Source organism: Erithacus rubecula (assembly GCF_903797595.1).
Source record: "Erithacus rubecula genome assembly, chromosome: 9".
Taxonomy (NCBI): Eukaryota; Metazoa; Chordata; class Aves; order Passeriformes; family Muscicapidae; genus Erithacus; species Erithacus rubecula.
In genome coordinates this window covers 2,892,288-2,904,979 of record NC_136660.1, presented here as the reverse complement: position 1 = coordinate 2,904,979, position 12,692 = coordinate 2,892,288, and the positions used below count along the sequence as shown (strand labels likewise).

Below are 12,692 nucleotides of genomic sequence, written 5' to 3'. Positions count from 1 at the left end.
TATGTTGGCCTTTTTAATGCTTCCTAGCTCAGGCTGAGCTTTGTGCTGCTGCTGTTTCCATCTGCCTGCTCTCCTTTCCCCCCAGTTCGAGCGGCACGACCCCGTGGCCGGGCGGATCACGGAGCGGCAGTTCGGCAGCATGCTGCTGGCATACAGCGGGGTGCAGTCCAAGAAACTCACTGTCATGCTCAAACAGCTCAAGAAGCACTTCCAGGATGGAGAGGTCAGTGCAATGCATGGAAAATTGGGGAGAATTTTCTCAGCCCTAAGCTGGGTTTCAGCAATTTTTTTCTTTGGAAAAGTATCGGTTCCGTGTTAAGCCGTGGTGGAGAGAGGGAAGAGCTGGGAGTGCAGTGGGTGTCCAGTGTAGGCTGGAGGTTTGTTCCTTATGAAAATAGATGCTGTAATTTTAAAAATTCAATTTGCTGAATGGCACCTTGGGTCTGGAGCCAGAACAAACACTGAAGCCGTGCTCCCAGTTCCTGGCTCGACCTTGGATTCATTAGCTGCTTTGACCAGGCAGTTTATTATTTAGTTATTAACTTCTGGGAAAAATTACTCACAATCTAGAGAGAAGTAAGTTTGCATACCCTACACTCATTAATTCAGTGAGAGACCTTGGAAGAAGATATCTGTACCATAAGATGTGCTTTATCAGGTAAGGCAAGTATGGGCTGAGAAATTATTGAGCATTAGAATTTTACATCTGCCCCTATAATGAATGTTATTTTATTAAACCCCAATGCTCTTTTATTAACTGGGATATAAACAAGCAATTCATCAAAGTGAGAATGGATGGAAAGTCTTTGGCTGGCTGTTTTAGAGCTGCTTTCTTCTGACATCACAACCAGAGTTTATTTCTTAGCTGGTTTAGGTGCCAAGAGTGTTATAAAATAAAAGTTCTGGTCAGAGTCTGCTCCTATTTTGATTCCTTAGTAGGATTCCTACATTAACAGGAATAATTATATTTCTCCAGGAGAAAGTGCTTAAATGCAATATCTGTCTAATAGAAAAGATTAGCTCTGATTTTGAAGTTTGAAAATTGTTGATTCTTTTGCTGTGATTTTTGGGTTTTTATATATATATATGTGTGTTTGTGTGTGTGTACTGAACAGTAGCTGGATGTGTGAGAAAAGAGGCAAAGGAATTTATTTTGGAAGGTTTCCTACAGCAGATGTTTTCTTCCTTTCATGTGTAAGCCAATACCCTGACATCTGTGCAGGAGGAAGAACTTCTTGTCCTTACCTTATTCCTCATCCCCAAATCAGCCAGATTGTCTTTCTATTTACAGCCAGCCAGATTCTGAGCAAATTTTTATCTTCCTTTATTCCAAGGACTTTAAAGGAGAGAAAATGGGCAATAGGGGAAAAAAAAAATTATATTTGCAAGGAAGGGAATTGGTGAAAAATTCATGATTCCTTATACTGGTGAGAATGAAATGCCCATAAAGTGTCCCAGCAAGGCTTTCCCTTGGAAGTGCAGTTCTTTTGAGAGAGCTTTCTTATGGAATCTGTCAAACCTTGTCTTCCTTGTCTGATGCAATAACCTTGACTGCACAAGGCAACCCTGGCAGCCTCTAAAACAACAAAACTCTGGGTTTAATCTAATCTTTAGCTGTTTTCCAGTGCTGTTGTTCTGCATTCCTGCTTTTGGGAGTGATAAGTTTTCCTCTATTAACTGCTAATCTGCTTTCATTATTTTTATTTTTCTTGAGGAAAAATCCCATTTTACCCTGGGTAGGTGAACTTTGCCTATTCAGCAGAGCTGCCACACTCTGTTTTGTCTAACATTGCTTATGAGTGTCCTCCCCAAGTTGTTCTTGCACAGCTGCTTTTCTCCTAGTAAAAAGGATCTGAATCATCAGCAATATTCACAAGCAAGGTATTATTTGGTTTATGTCCCCCTAACTGCTAGAAAACCAAGCTGTCTCTTCAGAAACCGGTGATTCATGTCCTCTCCTTCATGTGCTGGGGTATTTTTCTGTGGAGATAGCAGAGGTGGAATTCCTGGCTGAACCTGGGTTTTCCAGGTGAAAAGCCCTAATTTTTGCAGGAGATGTTTGAGCTGTTGTGTTACAAGCAGGGAAGTGCTTCTGGAATCTCCCTGCTGCTGTTTCATGAGGATTACTTGGGGATGCATCTGTTGACTTGCCTGGGGCTGTCCCAGTCTCTGATTTTTATTTTATTTTGGTAGCTGGAACAGAGTTAACATTGGTGCCAGCCTCACCTATAGTATTCCTCAAAAAAAAAAAAATTAAATTTCATCATTCTGATGGTATTCTTACTACAGACGCACAGTGGTTTTGTCCACATGAAAGCCACGATTTGTAGGGTACAGGTGTGCCAATGGTTTTGTTTTTTCAGCTGGTAAAGGACCACAAAGGCCAGGTTGGGTGGGGCTGGGAGCAGCCTGGGATAGTGGAAGGTGGAATGAGAAGGGATTTCAGGTCCCTTCCCACCCAGACTGTTCCAGGATTCCAAACAAGAGTCCATTTTTGCACAGACAGCACTGCTTGGCCTTGACATCTGCCATTTTGGGAATTCCAGGAAAATATGAGGTTTGTGGCTCTTTGCTTAGAACACTCCAAAGCTCAGATGTCCCAGAGACAGCAGGCAGATCACAGCACAGTGTCCTCTGCTCCTTGGAAGTGGCCACAAACCTCGTGGTTCCTCCAGGCTTTCCACACTCTCAGTGCCCTGCTCCCAGGCAGGGAGACATGATAATTGCAAAGATATTTTCTCTTGTAGAGCCATTGTGCAAAGCAGAGGGATCTTTGCAGTGCTTCCTGCAGAAGTACCTGATTTATTGGATCATTTTTTTTCCTGGGACAGTATTTAATTTAATTCTGCTGTACATCCTAGTGTTCCTCTCGGGAAAAGGAGCAGGCAAAAACATTCAAGGAAATCTCCCTGCAGAGTCACCAGGGATTTATTTCTCTCTTTAGTCAGCTCTGTTGTCCATATGTGCTCTCCCATTTTGCCATCTCATCCTTTCTGGCCCAGATCCATGAGTCCAGGGCTGACAAAGCTGCTGTTGCATGTGATGGTGCACACATAGATCATGAGTGCAGTGCCACATACAGCAAAGATGGGAACAAGCTGCAAATGTCTGTATGGAAAGGCCTTAAAAATGTTCTTTTTCTTTCAAAAGATTGGTGGCTTCTTCCCTGATTAGAAGTTGTTTGAGCAGAGTTAGAGCAGACTGTGTAAATTTATATTTGACAGTACCTGCTGCACACATCCAGACCATGGAACTGTGCTGTGTTCTGCAGTTAGGATTTTTAATATCTTGCTCTATCAATCTGTCGTGCCAGGCAGGATAGGAGGAGCCTGAACCTGAACTCCTGTTGACAAGCTGATTTATGTCTCCCAGAGAGGGAGTCTGAGTGGTTATTACTGTGGTGATGATTCACCTCCTCCCTTGGCTCCCTGCCCTGGCTCTGCTGGAGGAGTTGGAGGCTCCAGCTCTTGTCCCAGCACTGCTTTGCTTGTGCTGGAGCTGAACTGGGTGATGAAATCAGGTGTGGTGTAACCAGGTGGGGTTCCCAGAGCTGTGCTCATTGGCAGCTCTTCTCCTGGGGGTCTCAGGATGTTTTTCCACGACTATCCCAGAGCGTGGCTGTTGGCTCTCACCTGGCCCAGGTAAGTGGGCAGACAGGGACCCTGCCTCCAGCAGCAAAGCCAACTGGGACACTTCTATGCTTTGGTGTCACCTTCTACCACACTGGGTAAGGCATGGATTCCCCCAGGGATCCCCAAATCTCTTGGGAGAGACCTTACAGTGCCCAGACTGTTTGACATTGTCATTGTGAGTGTGCAGGCTTCAAAATAAATTATCAATTCACCTGTTTGCAGGTGAATTGCAAATTCAGCTACATCCAAACTGCAGGATTGTGGTGTGTCTGCTCACATGGGAAATGGTTTTCAGTCCCTTTTCCTTGTGGGATTGGTGGGGCCAGGAGGGGAACAAAAGTCCAGGTCACAACCCAGATCCTCAAGTTCCAAGGTTGAGTTTTTGGAGTGTGCAGATGAATTCCCTTCTGGCTACAAGTTCAAGCTGTGTCATTCCGGGCAGTGTCCATGATCTCCTTTTCCCATTGCCACATGAGTGTCTTTTCTCTGTCCTAGGGGCTGACATTTGAGGAGGTGGAGAACTTCTTCACTTTCCTGAAGAACATAAATGACGTGGACACGGCTTTGAGCTTCTACCACATGGCTGGAGCTTCTCTTGATAAAGGTATGAAAAGCTGGGGGATGTTCAGGTGCTGAAAGCCTGAGGGAGCACAACTCATGCTCTGTCTTTGGAGTTAGGAAGAAATCAGACAAGCCCAGGCTGTCAAGTTAAAAATGTACCCAAGTTGCAATTCCTCCCTGTAATGAGGTGCTTAGCTCACTACATCCATGGATAAAGAAGGATTTTAGTTTTATACTGTCACAGTTTTAGATACAGGGAGAAAAAAGGCTGACATGGGTAGCCTAAATGGATGAGGAAACAGTGACTTCATGGTGATGCCTTCAGAAGGACCAAGGTCACCTAATGAGTGTGCCACAGGCTGTGGTTCCAGATCCCAGTGTTTCTTCTTCATTTCCATCTTCCTGAAGTGACCTTTTTTTTGTCCTTATACAAAGGACTTCAAAAATGACTGTAAAAAAATTCTTGCAGAGTTATCTTCTGTGGAGGGCTCTGATCCACCTGCCAGAGGCACAGCAGCAGTGGGGCTGGTTATAGGAGCTGCTCAACCCTTGTTTTGTTTCAGCTTTGCTCAAAAGTCAGAGACTTTGCCTAGAAATAAAGACTGGATGCTGCATTTCTGATTGGAAATCCAAGAAGTGGCAAACATCTTCAGAGCTCCTGGGAGTGCTGGAGGGGAAAAGGGAGAGCCCTGGAACACCACTGAGGTCCCAGATTGAGCATTAAAGTCTGTCCAGAGACTCCATTCCAGATAACCCACAGTCCAGAGGAGTGGGCTGAATAAACCTCAGAGCTGGTGTTTCCTGGGGACCTTGGTAATAATGTGGTTTATTGATCAGACCAATCCATATCCTCCTCCTTCTCATCATGTTTCCTTTTCTGAGCTCAGGTATGTTCTTAGATCTGACACACTGATGTAGGAAAAAAAAAAAAAAAAAAAGGAAGAAACTCCCAAAATATATTTCAAACCAAAGTCCCACTCTCCTGCCAGGATCTGTTCACAAGTGGGTGCTTTGGTCTTTAGGGTTTTTTTAAGGGGGATTTTTTTTTTTCAACACATTGAGAATATAAAAAAGAGATGGCAAACTCATTAAGAGATTTTTAGGCTAAGTGGAAACTCTTGTCTACCACAAAGTTAAAGCTGATTTCTTTAGGCAGCTGCAGAATTCAACATTTTGGATGTCAGCTATTCTAACTGCTGCTCTTGTGGGAATATTAAGGCTTTAATAGTTTTTGGGGCAGTGGAATTACAGAGGGTAACCAGTGTGTCACAGTCTATGTCAGCAGCCCTTCTCATCTTAAATTTTTTTGGGGGGAATCATCTGTACTCTTTGGTTTAGATCATCATTACCTTAAGACTTAAAAGAACCTGACAGGATTTTTTCATTTGAAAGTGAAATACCAAGACTGGGTGTGTTGCTGCTGCTCTGAGCCCTTTCTGCAGCATCCCAGAGGAGGTAATAGCCCAGCAAATCAAATTTACTCAGTGCCTGCAGGAAATTAGCATTTATCCTTTCGTGGAATATACATTTTTGCAGAATTTAGGTCTGTGTGCAGTTAGTAAATCAGTGTGATTGCTGTTTAATTATGTGCCATTAATGAGCTCGTGCTCACTGAGCTGGGAGTGTTGGGCTGGGGTAAGGGAACCTTCCTTGGGCAGAAATCAGATTTAAGTCAAACCATAAATGGGGTGTGTCCTCCCAAAAGTGAAGCTTTCACAGGGTTGCTGGTTACAAACTAACAAATGTAAAAATTACACTGGGATAGGGATTAGGAAGAGTGTAATAATTTGTGTAATAACTTGCTGCTAACAATGCATTAAACATTATTATGATTTTAGAAATGCTGTTTAAAATTTCAGAGGGGGAAAAATGGCTGGTACCAAACAGCCAGAGCTTGACAGCCTGTATTCTGTGCTGAATTGAAGTCACATCTTCTTTTAAAAAGGATCATAAACCTGTATTTTAATGACCCATTTATAAACACCCAGATTATTTGTTTGCCCATCTTTCATTTGCCCAGCAACATAATAGCTGTCATTCTCCTAAATCACAAGGAAGACTTTTCCAGCCTGGGCTCATAGCTGGAAGCAGGACATGAACTGAATTTGGAGCTTATTCCCCTTTTAGGAGGGTGTGAATTGCACTTTTGCTGGCACTGTGTGCAGCCAGGCTTTCCAAGCAGCCCTTCTGCTGGTGTGGGATAACTCCTTTGGGGTTTAGGGCAAGGCATGGATGGGCCAAAGCACGAGGAGACAGCTGAGCCCAATGCTGATCCATGGCTTGGAGCAGGGCTGGAGCCTCAGGGAGGTTCCTGGAAAATCATTTTATTTGAATGATGCTGATGGAAACTGCTGCAGAGTCAACAGGGAATGGGGAAGGAGGCAGAGGTGAGTTGGAATGCTGGAATGCAGTCATGGAATTGCTGCTTGCTTTCCTCTACCTTGGAGATGGATGGAAGAAGTCAGCCCCCCTGGAAGCACAGCTCAGATTGCTCCTCTGTAATAATGGCAGTTCTGGTGGCTGGGAGGACTCATATCCAACAGAATCCTCTGCAGCTGCTCCCCCTGTGCCACCTGCACTCCTGTCTCCTTTCTTTCCACATTTCTGGCTGTGGGTGTTGCACAAACAGGATTGGCTCTTCCTTTGGTCTGGGAGCTCTGCTTTTTTCTCCCTGACTTTCTGTCATGCTCCCTTTGATGTCAGAACAGCTTCTGCTGAGCTGCAGGGCTGCAGCCTCATGCTTTGAGGAGACAAAGGAAAATGTGCTGTGCACACAGCATTGCACAAGGCTTATCCAGCTCCTTCCTGGATGGGTGATCCAGCACATACTCATGCAAATGGTTTGTGAAAAGTTAAATAGATTTTGGTGGCCATACTGCCAGTGATAGCAGCCAGCATTTCCAACTGGGAGCCTTGGAATGAAACGTGTGCATCAACGTGAGGCTGATTTCTGGGAGCCCACAACACACATGTCCTGCCTTTCCATCCTGGAATGGCCCAGGGCAGGCAGCTCTGCTCCCATCACCCCCAGTGCCATTTGGAAAACAAAGGCAGCAGCCCAGCTGTCCATTCTTTTGGCCACATGTGTGATTAATCTCAAGTTGGAGGGGAAGAGTGAAGTTTGCCATCTGGCTAGGCTGTCTCCTGGAGCAAAGGCTCGTTTGCAGGCACCCAGTGAGGCATGGCTCACAGTGCAGTTCTGGGAATCAGAGTGGAAAAAAAGGATAACTGTGGCAGACACTAAACTTGCATAAAATAACTCATTAAAGGAATCAGTGGGAGATAGCAATGCAAGAAATTTTAGAAGCTTTTCAAGATAGAAATGTGGAATTTATTTTTGATGGTGTGAAATCCAGGAGAATTTCTATCCCAGAACCCCAAACCTGGACAGGCTTTGTTTTAAGAAATGTTGCCAAGACAGCACCTATTTAATTTTGTGAAATGGTAAAGAAATTATTCCAGCAGGTTTACTTCCTGAGTTACCTTGTGGTCTGGAGAGTGTGTGTGGTAGTGGGAAGTGGAGATGCTTTCCCTCTTCCTTTTGATTCCTTAAAAACCAGCACAGCAGAGTCATGCAACCCCTATGAAGTCATTTTGTCATTAAGAAAGAATGATGGGATGGAGCTGACACTTGTGCAGTTGAATTAATAAGAGAGGAAGCAGGAACTGGTGGCCATGAGTACAAGTTCCAGCTGGGAAAACTGTAGCTGTGAAAAATAAACAGGAGGGGAGGGATCAGGAGACTCCCTGCAGAGATGGAAGGAGCAGGTAAAATCTCAGCAGAAAAACATGACTTAGAATTAAAGCAATTTGGACAAGGGACAATGGTTTTACACTGAAAGGGGAGATTTAGATTTGGTGTTAGGGAGAAATCATTCCCTAGGAGGGTGGGCAGGCCCTGGCACAGGGTACCAGAGAAGCTGTGGATCCCTGGCAGTGTCCAAGGCCAGGCTGGATGGGGCTTGGAGCAGCCTGGGACAGTGGAAGGTATCCCTGCCCATGGCAGGGGTGGCACTGGATGAGCTCTGAGGCCCCTTCCAACCCAAACCATTCTGGAATTCTGTGATGTAGGAAATCAGTCTGACTTTTTTCATGTTAGTCTACAGCCACGGGGCACCTAGGGCACCAGGAGGGGAGGATGGCATCAAAGTGAAGCCTCTTGAGAGAAGTTTTACATTTCTCACTCATGGAGAAAAGCAATTTCACTCAAAAAGAATAAGTTTTAAAATGCAGGGTCCTGCTCAAGATTATATATATTTTATATATATACAATGTGTCATTTCAATTTTTTGTCCTGCATTATTTAGTAAAAGGAAAGGTTTTATGGGGAAAAGGACCTGATTGTGGCTGTGAATTCCTCTCAGAAAACCCCAGATTTCGCTCAGGGAAATAGAAACAGGGTGGAAGGTACCAATAATGTAAACATTAATGAAAAAAAATTCCTATTAGAAATATTTTATGCAGTTTGTAATTAATCCTGTTATAGTACATACTGGATGATTACTTTTTCCTTTCTGACACATTTAACTCTCCAAAATTCCTGAAGGACTGGAGGTACAGAAACCCATAAGGATGCTGTGGAGGAAAGCAGAGGTTGGTTGTGGTTTCAGCCTGGTTTTGTGATGCATCACTTCCCTCTTTTCCGTTACTCCACAGCTAAACATTGATCTCAGTTGCTGTGGATGGCATTTCCTTGGGTCAGGCTTTGTAGGGAAGCAATTGAACTTTAAATACACTCACACCAGCCTAGTGAGGGTTTTTTTGGTTTTTTTTTTTTTCCATTTGTGCAGCAAAATCAAATGCCTAACCCTGCCAGATTGATAGCTGCATGGATTGCCCTTTTCTAAAGGTGGGAATAAAACTTCTGCTTGCTTCTCTGCTGCCAGAGAAAAGGGAAATAATTTCTTACAACTCTTTATTTTATTGCAAGGTTAATCTGGTCTGCTCCCTGCAGGAGGGTGAGTGGGTTTACTCTGCAATGACTGGGTTGCAACAGGAAAAGAGTTTTTGGGATTCCCAGCCTGCTGGGATAGTTGCTTGATGGAGTATCATCCTTGGAATGCTGTCAGAAGGAGCTGCCTCATTGATCAAGCTTATTCCAGGCCTCTCTGAAGACACCAAGGCTGTTCTCTACAGAGCAGCAGGAGTCTGCTGCTGCAGCTGGCACATCCTGAGCCCTGTGTGACCCTGTGCCCTCCCTGTGTTGCAGTGACCATGCAGCAAGTGGCCAGGACAGTGGCCAAGGTGGAGCTCTCTGACCACGTGTGCGACGTGGTGTTCGCGCTCTTCGACTGCGACGGTGAGCGACCGCCCCAACCTCAGCCAGGCAGGAGAGACAACCCGGGGCAGGAATCCAGGGAAAAGGGCTCTTCTGGCCATGCTCCTCATCCATGGATCTGGGGTGATCCCCCTGCCCTTTTGGGAAGGGTGTCCAATGGTTCCCACTCTGTGAGATGTCGATCTTGAGGGTTTGGTGTGCACACTTTGCTCCTGTTCTCAATTTTTTTATGCTCCAGTGTTGGAAATGAGCTGGTCTGGGGCTTTATCTCCAAAATGCTAGACAAATTTTAATTAATTAATTTTAATTAATTAATAGCAGCTCTGTGCTTTGCTGGGAAGCTGGTGGCTTTGCACAGGGCGTGAGCACCCTGGGGTAGTTGCCACACTGAAGCATTCTGTCCTGGTTTGAAGGACAGGTGTCTGCCAATAAAGGCAGAAGCTTCTCTTTGAAATGAGAATGTAAACCCCCTCCCTCCAAATTATTATTATAATTTTGAAATTAAGGGGCTCTCAGGCAAAGATAGGGGAATTAGGAAGAACAGTTATTTACTAGGAAAATTAAAATAGAAATACAGGATTACAAAGAACAATCCCAAAACACTGACAGAGTCAGAATCCAAGCTGACACCCTGTCAGTCAGTCAGGGTGTTGGCAGCAGTCCCATTCAATGGTGGCTGCATCCTCCTGCAGTGCCAGATGTGGTTCAGCTGGAGCAGTGCTCCTGTAGAAGGTGCAGTTTTCCTCTGAAGGTCCAGGGATGATGTGGAAAGGTCTGGCTTTCCTCTGGAATCCAGTGGAAAGATGGATAACTTGCTGTCCAAAATCTGATTTTTTTATCTAGGTAGGAAAGGTTTGGCTCCTGCCCTGGCTGGAGCATCTCCCAGTGGGATGATGTAATTTTATCAGTCATGCACTGGGACTCAATGTCCCAGCAGCAGATGATATCTCCTGGAGGGAGGATGGGCTGTGGGAAAGATAAAGATGATTGTCCCAGTTGGTTTAAAGATGGCCCATTAGCAGAGGATATGTGCCAGGAGATCAGGGGCACTGCCCCACCCAGCTTCAACAGATGGTGACAGAATACACATTTCTGGCCACATCAACCCACCACACACTCCCAGCTTGATTTAATGGGAGTTACTGGAGTCTTTGCCAAGTGACAGCAATTCCAGCTTGGAAAGAAGGAAATTCTGCATTTGCCCAAACCTGCCAAGCCAAAATCAGATTCCTGGCTGGCACTCTGCTTCTCCAGCACAGTCACCAGCATCTGGCAGCTCTGAGTGGCAGCACTAGTGCATAAGTATGAACATTAAAAAATGTATTTAATTATTTTATTCCTTCATGATTTCAGCCCCACCTCCTCCTTTGTGCCTTTCTAAGGTCACATCTCCTGATTTATTTTCCTCTGTGCTTCAGTACCACTGTTCTAATACAATCTTCACACTGGATGATCAGGCTGGAGATTGGAGTGAGCTCAAGTGTATCCAAATATTCTGTCTGCCTTCTCTCAGAGGAAAATCTCCTAAATATTTTGATAGCAAATCTTTGGGGGAAAAGACTGGTTGCCAGAGGAGTCCCCCAAGAAAGAAACCAAGTAGAAAAACAGACACAGACCTTTTTATTATTATTATTTTGTTGTCTTTCACTCCATCAGTGTTTATAGACATTAAAAACCTGCAGTACTGGAGGGAATTTTGCTCACCCCTTGATAGCTTGCTGGAATTTTGCTACCCAGTGGCTGCATTCTCCAGAACCTCATTCATCAGATCAACAAATCTTCCCTTCTACTCCATCAGAAAAATTTGTGCACCCATGTTTTCCTAAACCACTTAAAGCAGTATTTCCTGGGAGGACAGGGACATTTGGTTTGCATTTGCTTTTCTGCCTCCTGCCAAGCATCCATAGGGTTGGGATTTAAACTCTGTGGCTCGGGAACCCTCACTCAGCAGGATATTTTGGGAGGTGGGAGCCAAATGGGGTCTCAGTTTCTACAGCAAAGAACACTCATGACTGCTGTGTAATTTCATGGAGGTTGGTGGTGGGTGTGTGATTCTTTTTCCTCCTTTTTGCAGGGAATGGGGAGCTGAGCAACAAGGAGTTTGTTGCCATCATGAAGCAGCGGCTGATGCGAGGCCTGGAGAAGCCCAAGGACATGGGCTTCACACGGCTCATGAGGGCCATGTGGAAGTGTGCCCAGGAGACAGCCTGGGACTTCACAGCTCCCAAGCAGCAGTAGCAGTGGGAAGGAGCACCCCCATTCCCTGGATCAGCTCTGGAGAGCCCAGGCTGGCTGAAACAGGAGGGGTCTGTCAACCCAAGTTAGAAATCCACGCCTGTATTTGCTTGCTGCTGGCTCCTTGATATTCCTCTCTCTCAGGAACAAGGAAAGGACTTTTACTGCCACCACCTCTGTGCCCTGTTTGAGAGCTGGACCCCAAATCACCTTTATTTAATTAATGCTATGAAAAGATGGCACGGAGGTTATTTTGATTCTCAGACTGCTCCTCAGAAAAGCCAGGCAATCCCTGGATTTCCTGCATCCCAGACCAGGATTTCAGCCAGCCAAAAGCTGCAGAAGGGCAGCAGTAGTGGAGCAACTGGCTCTCCTGCCCTTCCTGCCTTGCACAAGCATCCTGCTGCAGGAGCTCCCTGACTGATTTCCTAAATGGAGAGCCCTCTCCGTGGGGAATTGTACCAGGAAGGGGCTGACAGAAGTTGTTTCCTGGGTGCTGTCCTCTGTAAAATATCACGCAAAGTTGTTGCTCACAGCAGCCTGGCTCTGTCTCTGCATTGCTCCAGATCCTCCCCCAAGGCTGGGGCTGAGGCACTGAAGATGGGGTGTTTTGGGAAGGGGGAGGGGGAACCCTGTTACTTTCCAGAGCTGGAAAGCCAAAGGGGATAAATCACTCCTGGCATACTTTCCTACCCCAGCACAGGAAGGACATGGAACTGCTGGAGAGAGTCTAGAGAAAGCCACCAGGATGATCAGAGGGATGGAGCAGCTGTGCTGTGAGGAAAGGCTGGGAGAGCTGGGATTGTTCAGCCTGGAGGGAAACTCCAGGGTGACCTCACTGTGGCCTTCCAGTGCCCGAAGGAGATGACAAGAAACAGGGAGAGGGAATGTTGACATTTCTTGTCAACTTGAGCCTCAAGTGCCAGGACATGGGGAATGGCTTCCCAGTGCCAGAGGGCAGGGTTAGATGGATATTGGGAAGGAAT

General features: G+C 45.6%; 2 protein-coding genes across 7 annotated transcripts in view; both read left to right on the top strand.

Annotated features, from left to right (window-relative positions):
- MICU1 (mitochondrial calcium uptake 1) overlaps positions 1–12,244 on the top strand; it is an 83,910-nt gene extending 71,666 nt beyond the window's left edge. For all 6 annotated transcript variants that reach the window (XM_079312138.1, XM_079312136.1, XM_079312137.1 and 3 more), the window contains 4 exons: positions 86–223; positions 4,128–4,236; positions 9,403–9,492; positions 11,546–12,244. In XM_079312138.1, coding sequence (XP_079168264.1) covers positions 86–223; positions 4,128–4,236; positions 9,403–9,492; positions 11,546–11,709 — 501 coding nt within the window. In that variant the 3' untranslated portion in view covers positions 11,710–12,244. The remainder of the gene's footprint in view (positions 1–85; positions 224–4,127; positions 4,237–9,402; positions 9,493–11,545) is intronic.
- SPOCK2 (SPARC (osteonectin), cwcv and kazal like domains proteoglycan 2) overlaps positions 1–12,692 on the top strand; it is a 163,308-nt gene that overhangs the window by 76,145 nt on the left and 74,471 nt on the right. The window lies entirely within an intron of this gene.